This window comes from Colossoma macropomum, unplaced genomic scaffold, assembly GCF_904425465.1.
Source record: "Colossoma macropomum unplaced genomic scaffold, Colossoma_macropomum, whole genome shotgun sequence".
NCBI classification, from domain to species: Eukaryota; Metazoa; Chordata; class Actinopteri; order Characiformes; family Serrasalmidae; genus Colossoma; species Colossoma macropomum.
The window spans coordinates 746,310-766,070 of NW_023495723.1; the positions used below are offsets into that span (position 1 = coordinate 746,310).

General features: G+C 40.7%; 1 protein-coding gene across 1 annotated transcript; it reads left to right on the plus strand.

Moving 5' to 3' along the window:
- The first annotated feature begins 312 nt into the window (after positions 1–312).
- Positions 313–14,912, plus strand: LOC118802873 (zinc transporter Slc39a7-like). The gene is made up of 8 exons (XM_036563294.1): positions 313–439; positions 1,326–2,002; positions 9,510–9,678; positions 10,596–10,670; positions 10,812–10,940; positions 12,506–12,616; positions 12,744–12,940; positions 13,636–14,912. Exons 2-8 carry the CDS (start codon positions 1,331–1,333, stop codon positions 13,888–13,890), a joined length of 1,608 nt encoding a protein of 535 aa, XP_036419187.1. The 5' UTR covers positions 313–439; positions 1,326–1,330; the 3' UTR covers positions 13,891–14,912.
- Positions 14,913–19,761: the final 4,849 nt, after the last annotated feature.

Here is a 19,761-nt window from a genome sequence, read left to right on the forward strand (position 1 = left end):
CTGAAAATATATAGACTGTGAGACGTTATACCACCACTTTAAACTCTTCTGTACAGGTGTTCTCTGCTTATGTCAGTTTCTTGTTAAAGTAAAAATTACAAAGCAATCCAAGATCCCCTACTTGCCCTCTGTCTTGCTCTTTCTTCTGAAACCTTTCCATTTGATCACATTTCCACTAAAAACAAAGGAAAAGGGCCACAGAAGGAAAGAGAGCAGCTTTGTATTCATTCAGGAACTTGTGATCGTCTCATCGCGAGATTTGGAGCTCAGCAGTTTGCGGCGCCCCCTTAGGGAGATCTCGCGATATTTCCTCGCTTGAATAAACGCCACGTCGGTTTTCAGAGAGAAGCAGAGCATCAGCTGTGCGGCGGTTTCTGGCGGTTTTTAGGAAATCTTTTAGACGAGTAGCCTTACGGTACCGAGCGCGGTCCGCAGACAGGTGAGTACGTACGAGCTCAGCGCCAAAACGGAGGATTAGTTACTTGTTTTTGTCCAGCAGCAACATATAGTTAAGCTAGCAGGCTATCATTAGCCGCTCTATCATCATCAGCCCTGTAGCCTGTTAGGTTAGCTGCTTCGCTTCTATCACTGTTCTGATTTAAGTCCTGCACACTGGCTTTGGCACCGTGCACAAATCATTTTCAATGCGCAACGCAGACAACAACATAACATAACCTCCACTTTCTTCCTTCCAGCCACTGTAGCCGCAGATTAGCTGCGCTGTTTGAATGAAGCAAACAGAAAATTGGGGGTTTCAGGCACTAAATAGGCTGTGACTGACCTAAACTGGCCTAAATCTGCACAATGAGTGCTGTTTAAACCTAACCATGCCTTGTGCTACCTTAGCTGTAATACATTTACTGACATAAGGTTTGAATTAGGGCATCCAGGCTGAGATTTCTCCTCCTAAACATGAGCACTGAGGTCTGTAAGTTTATTTGAAAAGTAAGCCTGTTGGACTGTGTATGCATTGTATTGTTCCATCTCTCTTCTGTGTGTTTATAATGGTAAACTGGCAACATATGAGTTTGAAAAAGCCGAGAGTCACTGATGGAGCCGCCCTCAAAGCCTTTCTTTGTGTGGCTTTTATTATAAAATCAGTCAGTCTTTTATATATTGATAAAATAAGACAGTTGTGTCCTTCCTCTGGGATTTTTTCGAGCTTGTCTGAAGCTCCAGTCTAGTTTCTGCTGCTGGGTGTTAGTTTACGGCGACAGACCTCACCCACTTAAACGTGGCAGTGTTTGCACGCTCTGTTTGCTCCAGGGCACCGTTTCCTGCTCCAGGATTGTGAGGTGAATGCTTTGTTTTCATTCCTTGTCCAGGTGAGATGAGGGCCCTTCCCCTGTCTGTGCTGCTGCTGGTGTTTGGGTTAGCAGTGTTAGCATCCCAGCTAACCGATGCTCACTCCCACTCCCATGACCACGGTCATGCCCACTCACACGGCCATCACGGACACCACCATGGGCATTCTCATGGCGAGGGTGGTTGCCATGGGCACCATCACGGGCATTCTCATGGCGACGGTGGTTGCCATGGACACTCCCATGGTGGTGGTGTGATGATGCACCACGGTGCCAGCAAGTGGAGCGCACAAGCAAACCTGCAGCATACGGAGGAGGAGGAGCTTCAGCATGACCACGGACATGAACATGACCACAACCACGGACATGACCATGACCATGAGCACGGACATGAACATGACCATGACCACGGACATGAACATGACCAAGACCACAACCATGAACATGACCAAGACCACGACCATGAACATGACCAAGACCACGGTCATTCACACGACCACGGTCATTCACACGACCATGGACATTCACACGACCATGGACATTCACATGACCATGGACATTCACACGACCATGGACATTCACACGACCACGGACATTCACACGACCAGGGGCACACCCACAGCCATGGTACCAGTGGAGAGAGGGTGAAGAGAGAGGCGGAGGGCGAGAGACGGAACACAGTGGAGCTGTGGATGCAGGTAAAAAAACAATGACACACAATAATAGCGATACTTCATCAGCCTCAGCAGACAGTTGTCTGAAGTGATAGCACAATCTAATAATCTGATGCGACTCTGCTGGCCTTTGCGTTTATTCTTTTCAGTATGAGATAACCAACGTAATATATGGCATTGTATGTAGCATGCTTACTAATACAGTTGAGTAGCTCCTGCTTCGCAATATTGCTATTGATAATTTGGCCTTGACGCAGACACAGTTAATCATTAGTGCCACATTTAGAAATGCCATCAAAAACTCTGGCTACCATGCATTTAACTCAACATTTCACTACACAAAATGCAGTTAAACAGGACTAAATTATGCTTTCTTTAATGAAACATACAGTTGCTCAGTGTTCTTTAAGTACCAGTAACATCCACAATATGTTCAGAGAAGCATATTCATTGTTCATCACAATAACATTAACTTATTGTCATATTGCCCACTTCTAATTGCTAGCAAGGCCTTGTTTATCAACCAGTACACATTATCAGCTTGATATGACGTGGAACACCAGCCTCAAGAGTTTGCTAGTCCCCAGCTTATCCAGCAGTAGTGAGCTTGGGCATTCTGGTATCACAGTCCCACATAAACCAACCCTGACAAGCTTGAAATTAAGGCTGGTTTGTGCTAGATGTTTATTATTCTGTGAACTGAAGAATAACAGAATATGGCCATTAGTCCAAAATACTGAGCGCATTCACACACATTCAACCCCCATTTAGAGATGAGTGCTATGCCATTTAGCATAGCACTGGTGTTGGTGGGTGCTCTACTGACAGTTTGGTTTGGTTATTAGTATTGACACCTGCAGTGAAACCAGTATCACTTCCCATGGTGAACTGGTTTTTACTAGTTCAGCTGATGCCAGTTGATTTCAGTTCAATCCTATAGAAACCGTTAACACCATAAACCACTTTTATGGTTTACCATTAAATAACCATTAAAAATGGTTCTTCAAGGGTTTGTTAGCAAAGAAAATGGTTATATATAAAACTATGAACACTCAGAGAGCCCTTTGCATGATTAAACGGTTCTTTGCACCATGAAAAGGTTCCTAAGAATGTGTTGTAGGTGTTTCTATATGGAACCTTTTTGAAAAGGGTTTAGTATAGCACAAAAAGAGTTCTTTGATTGTCATGATGTCAGGTTTGTAATAATAGAAGAACCCTTTTGGGCTTCAAAAGTTTCTAATAGAACCATCTACAGCACGTTCTCCATCAAACTGAAGAACTCTTTCATGATGTAAAGAACCCTTTAGTCATGCAACGGCTTCTTTAAGTGTTCATGGTTCTATATAGAACAGTTTTCTTTACTAAAAACCATCTTTTTTTAAGTGTGTAGCGCTGCTGGAACTCATAATTTCTTTAAACCAGTAAAAAACACTAGGGCTCCACTGGCAGTTTAACAGGTCTAATCTTGTTCAATTTTAAAAACCCAGTTGATTCCTGTAATAGCCATTAGCAGTCATTAGCAACCAGTTATTTTCCAGTAGAGCTGCTGGAATGGAGTGTCCCTTAGGACGAATTTACACATTAGTTTCATAGTAGTTACCGAGTAATTCATCATAATAATTTATTTATAGCATTTGTAGTATTCGCTTTACACTGCAGATAACAGTCACTGAGTTTCTACTTTAGCTCATACAAGTCCAGGAAATGGACACATTAGATAACTTCTATAAGATAATATTTGACCAGCAGGCTGTTCAGTCTGATTCTGAAAAGAGAGTTACTGCAGGACTGCGTCATAATTCTGAACTGGTCATTCAGCCTTTTAAGTGAGCTTTTAGGCCAGCAGCTGAGACAGAACAACTAAACAAACTGGAATTGGCCAGAAACAAACGGTAAACAATTCAGCAAACAAGATCTGCTGTGAGATGCTTTATAGACTAACTGGAACAAAACCACTCAATCTAATAAGTATTGGAAAAGCTGAGCTGAACCTGATATTGCCGCTGTTTTGTGGCTCTATCTGTAACACAAAAAGGTACGACTTTTTTGGCAGAAGGAGTTCCCAAAAAAGCAGTTTAGCACAGGTTGTGTGTTTTTGAACATAGTCACGGCTGTCATGATCTACTGTAATCCCAGTCAGCTCGTACCTACAACTAAATCAAAGCCATGACTTTATTTGCAATTACACACTTTCTGTGTTGTTTAACTTTAAGTAGTTAATGAATAAATTGTTAGTTAAAGAATAATTTATAGTACTTTTTTACTGAGTAATTAGTAATATTTGTTGAATAATTCATTAGTTACTGAAAAATTCATAATAATGAATGATTTGAAGTAGTCGTTGAAAAATTCATAATAGTTACTGAATAATTTGTAATAAATACTGAATAATTTGTAGTAGTTACTGAATAATTCACAACAGCTACTGAATAATTTGTAGTGGTTATGGAATAATTCATAATAATTACTAGTATCTACTAGACTATTCAATAAAGTTAATAACTGTATAAGGAGCTTTAATAATTATCTAGCTGATTGTAATATGAATCCATTATCATAATAATTCATAACACCTGTTCTGCATTGTTGGTGTGCATAGAAAGTGCAATGCTTTTCTTACCATATCTGATGAAGCTGTTTTAATTAAAGTGTAATCTGTCCAGAAGACCAATATCAGCAAAAATGGACATGCAGATTTTCATACTTGGCTCAGGAATGTCATATTGGTGCGTCGTTTTGTGAATTGGTGGGAAATATATTTTGTGTACATTTACAGGCTTTGTGTATATATGTATTTACAAACAGCTGGAGTATATTTATCTAACATCTGTATAACACGGTACACTTATCACATTCACTCTCTCAGTTCTCTTTGTTTGGTAGATGGGACGTTGCCTCCATCGTTTACATTGTAAAGCTTCATCAGCATTTCCTGTTATTTGAACACTATATACTAGGACTTCTAGCGTGCTTGTAGCTTACCAACAAAAACACATTGTCCCTCAGAAAGCTGAGCTGAGTTGTGCTGTGCTTTTCATTACGCTGGTTTAATTGGGACCGTGCAGAATGTCTATCAGTGTAAAGATGTGGTCCCTCCGTTCCGTTCGTTCCAGGGTTGGTGGTTTAGTGGTTGGATTTTTTCAGTTTGTTATGATGTGGAGGCTGAAGTTAGCTCCAGTTTCGTAATATACTCCATTTTCCTGTTTGTTAATCTGACAAACACTTGGCCAGCGAACAATGTCAAGAAAAAAAATGAGCAAAATGAAGAGTAGTGGCGTTATGACTGGGGTTGGGTGGTAACCGCCTGTTTCATACTTGAAACCTGGCCTGCAGGGCTACTTTTATAATTGATTAGTTGTTATTTGATTAATTGTTTAATTACAATGTGCAAACCTGCAGGTATTAGTCCGGCAAGCAACAAATTAAAAATAAAAGCATTATTTTTCATTTATTGAAACACATAAAACACCCAATATAACTTTTAATTATGTTATATAGGGCTGCAACAAATGACTAATTTGATAATCTGTCAATTATGAAACTAAATATCGATTATTCGGATTTTGAATCACTACAGTACCAAATAACTTTTATGTAGCTATTAGCTTTTAAATTTAGCTTGAGGTTGCAAAATGAAGAGTAGTGTCATTATGGTTGTTTTATGCGTTTGCTAACTAACAATGAAGACAATAAAGATGAATAACATTGAAGAAATCACTGTTTTAATGAACTTTCCTGCTAATATAAAAGAAAAAAAAAATAAAACTCCAAAGGATTTTCCCTGTCAAAATTTATAACCAAGGATGTGCAAAGTAGCAGCAATAAATTATAACAAAACTAAATCAGTTTTCCTTTAATCAAGTAAATAATGTTAAATTTAAACAGTGCAGTCTGTGCTCTCTGCATTCTACTGTCTGTCTACGCTTTGCTGTAACTAAATTCTACAATCACAGTCTTTATTGAAACGGAGGACAGTCAGCATCTCTCTGAGAGCAGATATTCACTCCCCGCTGCAGAGGAGACGCGCTCTGGTGAAGCTGATGGGAAAGTTGCGAATGTTTGTGGAAAATGTCTCTATGAACAGTTAAATGAACGATTTTGTGTAAACGCTTCATTTCAGCGGTGACCCTTTGTCCAGCTACCCTGTGTGTTCACGGAGAACTACCTCCTTAAACTGTTTGAGTGGTGGCAGACGTTCGCAGAGAACAGAAACCTGTCTGTAATCGCTCTCTGTGTTCGCCGAATTTGACCGCACCGGCAGCCTCGACACTAAGATGACGATGCAGTGTTTAAAAGTGTAACTGTTATCTTTAAAGTGAACAGAGTCGCTGTGAATGATAGTTACTTGCTCCTCTGTTCCAACTCTGTTAACGATTTCGGAGAACATGCATTTCGAAACAGAAAATGTTCCGGCTCAGCTCACAACATGAAATAGCTAACTAGCTCGCTAGCACAACTATCACCGCGTCCCAAAGCACACACTTCTATACTTCACATACTACACTAATGAGTGCACCTCTAATGGTATGTGTGCTATTTTTACACACTATTTAGTGTGCTAGTATGCGGTTTGGGACGCGGCGTATCTTACCGAGAATCTTCTTCATTCAGTGAACCGACAAGTTTCCTCTTCAGATGCTCCAACATGGAGGATGAGCTCCCGTAGTCAGCTGAGGTCGGCTTTACAAACAGCACAACTGACAGCCTTTTTTCTGAGTTTAGCTCCCGCACTTTAAGATTTTGTTCTTGAGACTGACATTGCGCTGTTGTTAAGTCTCCAGTGAGTGAAATGTAATGTGAAAATGTTCCTAGTGAGCAAGAAAGATGCGTAATGACATCACCGACTAATCAACTACTAAATTAGTTGCAAACTAATTTGGTCATCGATTTTAGTCGACAAAGTCGAATGATCGTTGCTCCCCTAATGTTACATAATATGGGCTTCCATCAGTGGTCCAGCAACAGATTTTCTGCATTGCTCCTGAAAACTCTATTTTTGCAAGATGCAGAAACAAAGAAAAAACTATTTGTTAATGACAGTCCAAGATAGGGCTTTCCTGAATGTCTCCTCTAATCATAAAACATTAATAAAAAGACATCATATAATGAGATTTGATATTACAGATCAGTTGCGTCAGCTGTGTCTGATACGGAGATCTAAATGAAACATTAGTAATCATGCATGTGGTGTCGCTGTTTTCAAATATATGTTTTATCAGTCCACAATCAAATCCTGAAAATGGAGTTTTTTAAAAATCTAGGTGACCTAAAGCTCTGTTTTTGTTGGGCAGGAGGCTAATACCAAAACCTCTAAAAATGTCCAGCTAGTCTGTATGCATTATTGACAAGCAGCCCAGATAACCATAAATAGTTTAGACCAACAGTTGCATAAAAGCATTGTAAATGATGTAAAATCAGTTTGGTCATTTAGTACGGAAGTCTGAAGAGGCTATGAGCTGTGGCTATAATATGTGGATTGTTATTTTGAGATCACAACACAATTATCTCAAGATCACAAGATAATTAAGTTGTGATCTCAAGATAACAATCCAGAAAATTATAACCTCCTCATGGCCTCTCTCCGGACTACTTTTGTACCTTCTTGTTCTACATTATTTTATAATAATCTAAACCTTTTTAGTTCAGTTCCATATAAGCGTCATTCGCTATAAAGGTTACATTTGCCAATTTTGATCAAAGTCAGCTAAAGTAGCCTTTATGACAGATGACGCCTGTTGTAATAAGCATTTATAAACAGTTATGTAGGGTTATGTCAGTTGTAAGGACAAGCTTATGTAGGTGTCATGTAGCCTTATGAACAGCACCCTACAGTAAAGTGTTACCTAAAACTCTAAAAAATACCAAACTGATCACATTTTTATATCCATGACCGTCACTTAAACGTGTTTACTTGATGCTTCTTTACTGTGTTGGCGCAAACGGCAGAGAAAACAGCAGCAGCAGCTTCATCTTTGTTTATTTGGGTCTCCTAGTAATCTCCGCAAAAGTTCACGCAAGTTCGCGCATACATCGTCTTGGTAGAGAAATCAGTCACTGGTTCACTCAACCATGTACTGGTCTAGCAATGCTTTGGGCCACGCTTGTAAAATATGAGCACAGCTGATGGTGGTGAAGTAATGCACTGTTGAAACTGGCATTACTTCTGTGAACTGCTGAAAAAGGCACATATTGCAGTAATACAGTTCAACCACCAGAGGTCAGCAGTGATATAGATTAGTGTTTCAGAGATTTGACATATAGATCAGTATTAGATCTAAATGATGCTTAAGTGCTGTTCAGTGTTCAGACTTAAGTCTGTCCAAAACATGTTTGAACAAAACCTTTTAGCCGACTTTGGTCATTATTGTAGTGTATATTTAACATACAGAAAGCAGTAGAAATTTAGATTTAAATCTGTCTGAAACAGGTTTTAACAAGACATTTTTGGATGCAGGTAATGTATAAATAGAAAAATATGTAATATCTCTATAGTGTAAAGTTTCTTGCTTTTTTGTACAAACATATATATATATATATATGTATGTGTGTGTGTGTGTGTGTGTGTGTGTGTGTACATAAAATTTATACACAATGTAAAGAGCAACAGGCATTTTCAGATTATGTCAAAAGCTGAAAAATGACAAAATTGGAGATACAAAGTTTTATATATATATATATATAATATATAAATGGAGCAAAAGAAATGGCTAAAAATTCCTTCGTTAAAAGTCTGGTTCCATTGACTTACAGTAAAAGTAAAGTATGTTTTTTTCTTCTCCTATAAAGTTACCATTTTGGAGATACAAGGTTTTGTATCGACAACAGCGACATATATATATATGTATGTATGTATGTCTATACAGCAATAAGTAACAAAGTAACTTTGTTAAGTAATTAACAAAGTTAATTATTTGCTTGTTGAATCTCTTCTTGTTACTTCTTTTCTTTTCTTGAGTGCCGTGCTGTCCCGTTGCTGCTGTAACACTGAGAATTTCCCCGTTGTGGGACTGTCCACATTACGAGCCTCATTGATCAGTTTTGATTTTTTTTGCTCAGATCTGCTCTTTTTAAATGATGGTTCGTTCACAGTGGTGTAGGTGAATGACTCAAATACATTATATGAACGCACATTTATATGAATGAACGTCCTAATCAATAACATGAGCAAATAAACAAACCAGCAGAACAAGCCTTTCGTCGTGAAGATAATTGACTCTGAGCAGCTCTTAGCTCATTATTATTTGAAAGAGACAAAGGTGAAAAAGGCTCCTATGCTTTTGCAGTGTTTACTAGCTCTAACTTCAGGTTTGGCGCTGCTGCCGCATCAACACTGACGGATGGTGCATGCGCAGTGAAATAAACCTGATTTGTGCCAATTCTGCCTAGTAATGTGAACGTACCCTAAATGTGTTCACTAGCTTAATTCATGTAATTCTGTGATATTTAAATTTTCTGTGATATTTCTGTGATATTTATTCTGTGTGGTCACAGAAATGTCTTTCTTTAATGATCCTGTTCTAACTGGTTTTAGGCAATCGGAGCCACTCTGCTGATCAGCGCTGCGCCGTTCCTCATCCTCTTCCTCATCCCTGTCCAGTCAAACACGGATCAACACCAGAACCTGTTGAAGGTTCTGCTCAGCTTTGCCTCTGGGGGGCTGTTGGGGGACGCCTTTCTGCACCTCATCCCACATGCTCTTGGTTAGTACATACACACACACACACAAAATAAACATTAAGTAATGCTGAGTTCCACCTCAGCCACAAGTGGAAATGGTTATTTCAGTATTTTCCAATATTTGAATATTAAAATTGTTAAATGAATGCTACTCAATGACTTTAACCAGAAAAATATTTTATGTTGTTATTATTAGGGCTGTTGCACTCATAGCACTTTAGCTGATGACTAATTGTTATATAAATAATTGGGATTAACAATTTAGTTCTCTGGATTGTTCATGCTGTGCAACATAAAGCAGCTAAATTGGCTTATCAGCTTGATTGCTTCGTAGCTCTTCACTTTGCAGTTAACAGGAGAAAATACATTGCACTGTAGTGTGTGTAACAGAGGTCCACCAGAGGGTACATTTTTCTCCTGAGACTGAAAAGTTCTTGCAGTTTTTTATTCATGCTAGTTGAGCTGCACAAAACACACTAGGACAAAAAATACAACAATCAGTTTCCTCTTCATATACCATGTGTATAATAAAAAAACTACACAGAACGAGAGAAGCAACTACCTGTTTGTTATAAATAACGAAATATGAATTTTGGTAGGACTGTAGCTTAATATATCAAATATTTGGAACAAAAATTAAAAGGACAGCTAGCTTATACATTCAAAATAGGTCAATTTGATGTCACACAATTTCTTCAAGAACATTACCTGCCTGACTGCACTGATGACATATTAAACTCTAGCTTTAGGCTGAAATGTGCCTTTAAGTAACCAAATGCTAAGAACAGTTCAGATATCTGTATAATCAAACAACCACATTCATTTATAGCCTCAAACTAGCTAATTACCGCTGGAGTGGAGAATTCTCACGTCTGTAAGAAAAGCTCTTTTGTTAAAGTTTCAGCAACTCAGTTCTTTTTCACTCTTTCCTCCTTTACAGAACCCCACTCTCACCATGGAGACGAGGGCCACGGTCACTCCCATGCTAGCGAGGCGTCACATGGTCACTCTCATGGTATGTGATTGGCTACATGAAATACAGGAGGAAGATGATGGTTGTGCTGATCTCACTCTACGCATGGGCAGATGACTAGTTGCGAGTGTTACATGTACTTGTTTGTGTTTTCATTGACACAGCGGTTTGTTCCCTTTCCAGGTGCGGCTCATGATCACATGATGTCTGTAGGTCTGTGGGTGCTGGGAGGTATCGTGGCGTTCCTGGTGGTGGAGAAGTTTGTTCGTCTGCTGAAGGGGGGACACTCTCATTCACACTCTCACTCTCATGGTAAGAACCTTGTTACTGTGGGCAGTATAACTATAATAAAGTATCCTGCGCTGTTTCAAAAAGATGACAGTATTTTCAAATGATCACTCTAATTCAACATTATGATGTCAAATTTCTGTTGCACGTCTATCTAGTAAACAGTCAAATAAGCACATTCCACCATTCATATTTCAGTCCAGGGACGGAGTGCCTGAAAACAGTCCTAGCCAGAGCTGGAAACACATCCAAAATGCTTTCCCATCTAAAATGAAACACCCGGTAACACAGTCTTGGTGTGAAGTTTTGTTAAAGAGAAAAATATAGGGATCCTCCAGCAACATAAGAGAAAGGAAGACCATAGCCTGTGCAGTTTGCCTTGGTAAGTTTGTAGTGTGTATATATAAATTACAACAGGCGGATAAAATTAAGCACATAGCCTTGCAGTCTCGATAGACAGTGTCAGTAAAATGGGTCGTACTGATGAGCTCAGTGACTTTAAACGTGGCACCTCTGCCACAAGTCAGTCTGTGACATTTCTGTCCTGCTAGATCTGTCCTAGACAACTGTAAGTGCTATTATTGTGAAATGGAAGCACCTAGAAGCAACAACAGTTCAGCCAGCGTTAGACCATGCAACTCGCAGAATGGGGCTACTGAGTGCTAAAGGTAACAGTGTCTATCCTCTGTTTAATCACTCACTAATGAGTTCCAAATTGCCTCTGGAAGCAACATCAGGAATAGGGCTGTGCATCAGGAGCTTCATGAAATGGGTTTCCATGGCTGAGCAGCTGCACACAAGCTTGAGATCAAAATACACAATACCAAGTGTCGGATGGAGTGGTGTAAAGCGGAAACATATTCTGTGGAGTGACGAATCAGCTTCTCTATCTGTCAGTCTGATGGACGAGTCTGGGTTTGGCGAATGCCAGGAGAACGTTACCTGCCTGACTGCACTGTGCCAGCTGTAAAGTTTGGTGGAGGAGGGATGATGATATGGGGCTGTTTTTCAGGGGTTGCTCTAGAACCCTTAGTTCCAGTGAAGGGAAATCTTAATTCAACACATTTTGGACAATTGTATGTTTCCGACTTTGTGGGAACAGTTTGGGGAAGAACGTTTTCTGCTCCAGCATGACTGATCCCCAGTGCACAAAGCAGCTCCATAAAGGCATGGCTGGGTGAGTTTGGTGTGGACGAACTTGACTGGCCCTCATAGAGCCCTGACCTCGACCCCTTTAAACACCTAGACTAGAACGGAGACTGTGAGCCGGACCCTCTTGTCCAATATCAGTGTCTGACCTCACTAATGCTCTTCTGGGTGAATGGGCAGAAATTCCCACAGACTCTCCAAAATCTGTAGAAAGCTTCCCAGAAGAATGGAAGCTGTTTTAGCTGTAAAGGGGGACCAACTCCATATTAATGCCTATGGATTTATAATGGGATGCCATAAAAGCTCCTGTAGGTGTGATGTGTAGGTGTCCCAATACTTATGTCCATATAGTGTACTTTGGACATATGTGACAATGAATGGCAAATGACCTCGCTTGGCATTGAGAATTGAATAAAATTTTAATATTTCCGTGTTCCCAGCTGCCCCGAAAGCAAAAGACAGTGACGGAGAAGAGAAAAAGGACGACGTGAAAAAAGGAGAGAAAGAAAAAAAAGACAAGAAGGTGAAGAAAGCAAAAGCGGAGAGCTCAGGTAAGAGGTTAAAAACAAGTAATACAAGCTTACTCCCCACCAGTCAGCGTAGGGCCATCGCAGTCATATGATCTCAGATGATTTGCTGAACTGTTTAAGGAATATCTCTGTTGTTCTTTCCTTTTAGACATTAAAGTGTCTGGCTACCTGAATCTGGCGGCCGATTTCACTCACAACTTCACGGATGGTCTTGCTATCGGAGCCTCCTTCCTGGTTAGTCCAGCGGTCGGCGTGGTTACCACTATCACCATCCTCCTGCATGAAGTGCCGCATGAGATTGGAGACTTCGCCATCCTCGTCCAATCAGGATGCACCAAGAGGAAGGTGTGGTGCCTTACAGTGTGCCAGAACACGAATGTGCTCATGTTTGCGTATTGTCTACCATTTGGTTGATTGAAACCGCATGCCTGGCTTTGTCAGTTTGCAGTAGGTGTTAATCCTTAGAACTCATTATTATCATCCCTGGCAGTAACTAGAAATGCATGATGATACCTACTGTCAATATTGGCAGATAACTGCATTAAAGAAAAATTAGCTTCATTAGACTGATGTTTAGAATTGATGGATGGACTCTGCAAGACCTCTGATGGTGCGCTGTGGTGTCTGACACCAAGACGTTAGCAGCAGATCCTTTAAGTCCTGTAAGTCACGAGGTGGAGCCGTCGTGGATCAGACTTGTTCCAGCACGTGTCACAGATGCTCAATGGGATTGAGATCTGGGGAGTCTTGGGCGCCCAACACCCTGTCGCTGGTCTGTGGTTAGTCCATCCTCGGACGGCTGTCGGTAGGTACTTGCCTCTGCTGACCAGGAGCACCTTAGAAGCCTTGCTGTTCCAGAGATGCTCTGACCCAGTAATCTGGCCTTGACTATTTGGTCCTTGTCAGGTCTTCATGCTTGCCCATTTCTCCCACATCTAACGCATCGCCTATGAGAACCGACTAGTGTTTTACCAATTTGTTGTTTTAAGGTAAACTCCTTTTTCTTACTCTCTTCTTCTGTGTTCGTCCTCATCTTTTAGGCGATGTTTCTTCAGCTCCTCACTGCTATTGGTGCGTTAGCTGGGACGGCCTGCTCCCTTCTGGCAGAGGGGGTTGGAGCCGCCGCCACGGCCTGGATCCTCCCCTTCACGGCCGGCGGCTTTGTTTACATTGCCACAGTTACCGTCCTTCCAGAGCTGCTGGTTGGCCGCTCGAGTGTGGGCCAGTCGGTGATGGAGATCATCGCTCTGCTGTTCGGAGTCGGGATGATGGTGCTGATCGCAGAGTATGAGTGAGGAAGGACGGAGGTTAAAGAACAGATACACAGCAGGGGGAAGAGAGAGAGCTGAAGACGGGGTGTTTGGCTGTTAGAATTTTTGAGACTCAGGGGATGTAAAGTACAAAAGAGAACGATGTTTAAATGTTACCTTTGACAACTATTGATGCATGTGTGATGAGTGAAAATGGAGGCCTTTTGAAAGAGAACTGCACTAAAAAGTCCAAAGACCCTGCATTCATCCGCGCAAACAGCTCCCCCAGGGACCAGCAGTGTGGGGCTTGTGGGTTGGACATTTAATCAGAATTCCTAAATATGTCCTAGAAATAGGAGTGAATTACTGTCAGCACACGTTTAAGATATGCTTGAGCTTAATTGATTACTTTGCTTAAATATCATGTCATATCAAAATGATGTAGAATAAAAAATGTGATTTGTTTTTAACAATGATTTATTTGACCTGTTTAGGACAGTAGTGCTGCATTTACATGTTGGCGGTGGAGCTGGATATACCATCGTTTTCAGTGGTGCCGCAGCAGCGAGTGGAACGTATCATCAAAAGTTCCGTTTTCCCATCTATAGCCGTTCACTGCGACAGTGAAATAAACCAGATATTGATTTTTTGAGAGCCATGGATGCCAAACATCTTGTCGAATTCCAAATAAACCCTGTATTATACAACAAAAAATAAGAGAACAGAGCATCTTCCTGTCTACTCCCACCTTAAATAAACAATCCTCATCTGTTTTCGTAGGAAACTCTGTCACCATGCCAACGTTTGCATGGCTTTACTCTACTATGGTCGCATCAGTTCTCTCAACGCCAACATGTGAATTCAGCATAACTTTTTTTTTTAGAAAATATTTGGTTCACACTACTTTATAGACAGTGAAATGCCTTGCTGACTCTCTGGAAAACTCCTCTTTGGTTGAGTAAAAAAGCTGATGACACTTAAAAAATGGTTCTTCAAGGGTTCTTTAATAAACATAATGGTTCCGTGTAGAACCATGAACACTTAAAGAACCATTTGCATGCTTAAAGGTTTGTTTGCATGGTGAAAGCATTCTTCAGATTGATGGACAATGTGTTGTATATAACAATAGAAGAATCCTTTTGGGTGCTATATAGAGCCCTTTTCAAAAAGGTTGTATAGAACCATCTATAGCACATTCATGCACATTTTCCATCAATCTGAAGAACCATTTCATGATGCAAAGAACCTCTGTATAGAACCATTTTCTTTTCTTTACCGAAGAACCCTTGAATCTTTGAGTGTGGATCAGCACTTCTCTGATAAGCTTAATCAAAGGCCTTAATGTTTCTGCCTCCAGGCACTAGAGGCTGAACACTCCACTGATGTCTAAAAACAGGCAGGTTCATGCAGACTTTTAGCTGTTTAGATTCCATGACTGACACTGCTGTCCACATCACGCTCTCCCTTTAACTTAAGTGGTTTGGTGTGAAATGGTTCATTGTAGAGGCTCAGTTGTCTTTACAGTGGTGCTGATAGGAACCAGGGGTCGCCATGACTACAATACAAATATAGACATTTTATTTACTATCCAAAACCACCAGTGAACCAACATCTGTCTTCTGAGTTTACATGGAATGTTGATGAGGTTAAAACAGTAGTAGTGGATCTCTATGTATTAAAATAGTGCTTTTTAGGCAAAATCTTTCTATGAGGGAGCTTTTAGAGGTGGATGTCTGGTTCCTATCACAATCACTCTGAACAATTCTGACTCAGTAAGTTATTCTAGAACAGAGCATTTCACACCAAACCACTCTGAACATCATCTTAACCATTTAATTATGCAGAAATTGTAAACAATCAGTTCCAGTTTAACTTTTCCTGACAGTTACTGACCTAAATCAGTCTGTATTGTCTGTCTTAAGTGTTTTTCCTATTTTGTTTAGTAATATTTGTGCACAAGTTCAGTCAAAGTCTGTCAGAAATGTCTCCTCCTTCTTCCTGACTCCATTTCATAGTCTTTCGTGTAACAGTAAGTGAATGTAGTTCAGCATTGTGCACTAACTGGACCAAGGAGTCGATTCTGTTGGTGTTATCAAGCCAGATTTCAGAGTCTGAAGTTGTACCTTTTTGACCAAAACTACTACTGGGTTTTTTGGAAGATATGTATCCATCCAGAGCAGTGTTTATGTGCAAAATGCTGGAAATGTGGTTGTATCCATATGTGTAAGTTTGTTTTGCTTTGCTTTGAGCCACTAGAGTGTAGTGCCAACCTCCAAAGCTGTATTGCACAAAGAAGGATTTCTGCGCTTACTGGACAAACCTAAGCCAACAATAAATATTACAATCAAAAGACTGTCATGCCGCGATAAGCCAAATGGAGTTGAACATTTGGCTTGAGGGAATTTGCTAACTGAGATACCTGTTGCTTTGTGAAGTACCCTCCCAACACAGACTACGTTTAGCCTGAAAATTACACATTACGAATTTTCACTGCAAAAGGTTTGGCCTCGTTCTGGAGCTTGTCAGGCTCAGAGTGCTGAACTAGGGTGGGATTCCTCTCTTATTTACTCTGACTTTGCTGACAAGAGCAGATCCTGGATCAGCACTCCTGCTCTGAGAAGCTTCATGACCACAGGCTCTGGCCTTGAATATCAAAACTGGAATCTACCAGAAGGACCAAAATGGGGAGATGGGGAGGAATGACTAAAGACTCTGAAATGGTGGAGTTTCGCTGACTAAACTTTCTTTAAAAAGAATGCGTCATGCATCGTAAGGCGTACTTAATTTTGTTGCTGAAGTTATGTTTATTGTCTTCATCCCTGAATAAAATGAGTGGAGTCATCAGTAAGTTTTACTGACTTTTATTATGAACAGTGTTTTGGGTGTTTTTCTTTGTAAAAATAATAATTTTGAAAAATTTGATAAAAAAAAAGGAAGGGCCCTATAAAATCCGTAAAATTTTTCCCAAAATTCAACTTTTCTTATTCGATTTTCCCCTTTTTTGGTTTCCTCAGAGAGGCTGTCGCCTCATAGCAAGAAGGGCCTGGGTTCGATTCCCTGGCCGGGTGACCTGGGTCCTTTCTGTGGGGGGTTTGCTTGTTCTCCCTGTGTCTGTGTGGGTTTCCTCCCACAGTCCAAAGACATGCAGTCAGGCTGATTGGACATGCTCTATTGCCCCAGGTGTGTGAGTGTGTGTGAATTTATGTCTGTGTGTCCTGTGTATGCCTGCGACCTGTCCAAAGTATCCCAGTGACTGCTGGGATAGGCTCCAGCACCCCACGCAACCCAGAAGGGTAAGCGGCTTAGAGAATGTGTGTGTGTTTTCTCAGATTAATTTTTGCTTTGTTTGTAAAAATGTGGTTGTAAAACCTACAGGGAGATTCACTCGAAAGAGGCCCCGAATATTCTGTAATAACTCTCTCTAGGAAAAAGCAATCTGACCAAAACAACATGCAATGAGCTCCTCAGTATACGGAGCTTCGACCAAGCCAGGATGCCCCTGGGTCGGAGCAATAAGGTAGGTGCCAGACAGCCGTCACAATGTTTAACCAGAGAATTTGTAGAGAGAATTGCCACTCTGCAATGTCTTCCGGGTTTCTCAACGCTAGAGGGCGCTCCCGAGTGAGTCCAAAATGAATGGGTTGTTATGGAGCATCTAAGTAAAATCATAGTTTATAAATACTTCAGTATTTTTAATGTAAAACAATACAATCATTTCATGAACAGTGAATATCATAAAACATTTTAACACCGCTCTTATATTTTTAAGAGCTTTTAAACTCGAGTTATAGGAGTTTAAAATAGCGCCTCATGTACGTTTATGACGTCAGTGAGCGTGAACAGCCAATGAGCTGCTCGCTCGCCAATCAGTCATCACGCTCTAGCAGTAAAGCCTGCCTTCTGCTGCCCTAAACCCGTTTGCTGTAGAAAAAAGGAAACGTACAGGTGAGATTTCTCTGTTTTTTTGTTTCTCTGTTAGTGAAATTCATCCTTCTACTGTCTAAAATTAAAGGAAAATTCTGGGCGACTGTTCGTTTTTAGCCGTTGAGCTCCATTCACTCCCATTCATTGAGGACTCCCTCGCAGGCGCCCTCTGCTGTTTAGCATGCCTGTTTTTGATAAAACGGAGGGAATAGGAAGTGGCCAGACTCCTCATAAACCGGCTCTGGTTTAACCTCCTTTTGCTACTTCCAGGTGCAGTCCCCCGTAGCCCTTCATGCGTCTGACAGAAAACGGAGATTCACTTCCAGCATCGCATGTAATGCAATCGATTACACATATGTCAAGAAATGTAGCATATTTTTTGGTTCAGATTGCTTCATCCTAACAGGAGTTACAGCAGAATATTCTGGGCCTCTTTTGAGTGAATCTCCCTGTACAATAGAGAGAAGAATAGAGAAATGCTGGACGCCATGCACTCATTCATGTGGGCAGAACTACGACAGGATTTCTGCAAAGAATAGAGTTAGAGAGTGAAAATTTAAACATATCCTGATGGTTTAACCTCCTCAGTTGAGAGTGAACACTTTGAGAACAGTGTTTTGTTATGAAACGTTCTCTGCTGCGTAATAAGAATATGATATTTAATTTTTTTGCTTACTGGGATACATAATATTCATTATCCAGCATACTGGACATTTGGATGTAGGCTTATGAAATGTGAAAGTTTTTGAAAATTAAGGTGGAACGGAGAGTTTGAATAAGAAGGCCGCAAAAAAAGAAGAGACTTTGTTTTGCTATCAGTAAACCAGGCTAGCTAAGTATAATTTTACTACTGTGTGTGTTTTACTTCCTCAGTTTCCTTCATTAGTCATTATTTTTAAAACAAATACAGACATTAGACAGTTTTTAAGGAGTGCCAGAAAGAGACAGCAGGAAAACAGCAGCAGGAAAAGGTGAATATGAGAAAGAGCTTCATGTTAGCACAACATGGATTATTAGCTATTTCCATTGTACTGGACACACTTAAAAAGATGGTTCTTCAAGGGTTCTTTTGTAAAGGCAGCAGTTCTATATAGAACATTTTAAAAAGGGTTCTATATAGCACCAAAAAGGGTTCTTGTACTGTTATAAGCTTGACATTGTAACAATGGCAGAACACTTTTTAGTTCTATATAGAACCATAAAAAATGTTCTACTTAGCACCAAACACAACACATTCTCCATCAATCTGTAGAACCATTTCACCAGTTTCTGTCCTCTTCAGATCTGCATGGTCAGTGTGGCCTCCACAATTCCAATTGTGGATCCAATTCAAGATTCTGCTTTGAAAGAACAAATTAGGACATCTTTGAAGACCAAGACTTAGAGGAGTACACATCAGCTGTACTCTGCTACATGTGGAACTGCGTGGACAATGTCACAGTCCAAAAATACATCTGGGTGTACCCAAACCAGAAGCCCTGGAGAGGAGGTCAAAATACTTCTCAAAGACCGCAACACTGCCTTCAGGTCTGGGGACAAAGCCTTATACTGCACTGCCAGGACCAACCTGAAGAAAGACATTAGGGAGGCCAAAGCAGACTACAAGAGGAAAAGTGAGGATCACTTCACCAACAATGACCCAAGGCGGGTGTGGCAGGGTATACAGCACATCACAAATCATAAGACCAGCAACCACACAGCCACCAAAGGAGATGCCTCACTGGCAGAGGAGCTTAATTGTTTCTTTAGTCGCTTCGAGCTGACACGTGTGGAGTCCTGCCACCAGCTCCCAACAATCACACCCTGACAGTACAGGAGAATGAGGTGAGACGCATGTTCAAAACTGTTAACCCGAAGAAAGCTGCTGGCCCTGATGGTGTAAAAAGAAGGGTATTGAAGGAATGTGCAAACCAGCTCTCTATGGTCTTCACAAGAGTCTTCAATCTATCCTTGTCTAAATCTATCATTCCACCTTGTCTGAAATCTGCCAGT

Excerpts from the sequence above, each read along its gene's own strand:
- LOC118802873 (XM_036563294.1), top strand. The coding sequence starts at position 1,331 with ATGAGGGCCCTTCCCCTGTCTGTGCTGCTGCTGGTGTTTGGGTTAGCA. Across the intron at positions 9,679-10,595 it reads CCTCATCCCACATGCTCTTG|AACCCCACTCTCACCATGGA; the intron begins GTTAGTACATAC and ends CCTCCTTTACAG. Across the intron at positions 10,671-10,811 it reads GTCACATGGTCACTCTCATG|GTGCGGCTCATGATCACATG; the intron begins GTATGTGATTGG and ends TTCCCTTTCCAG.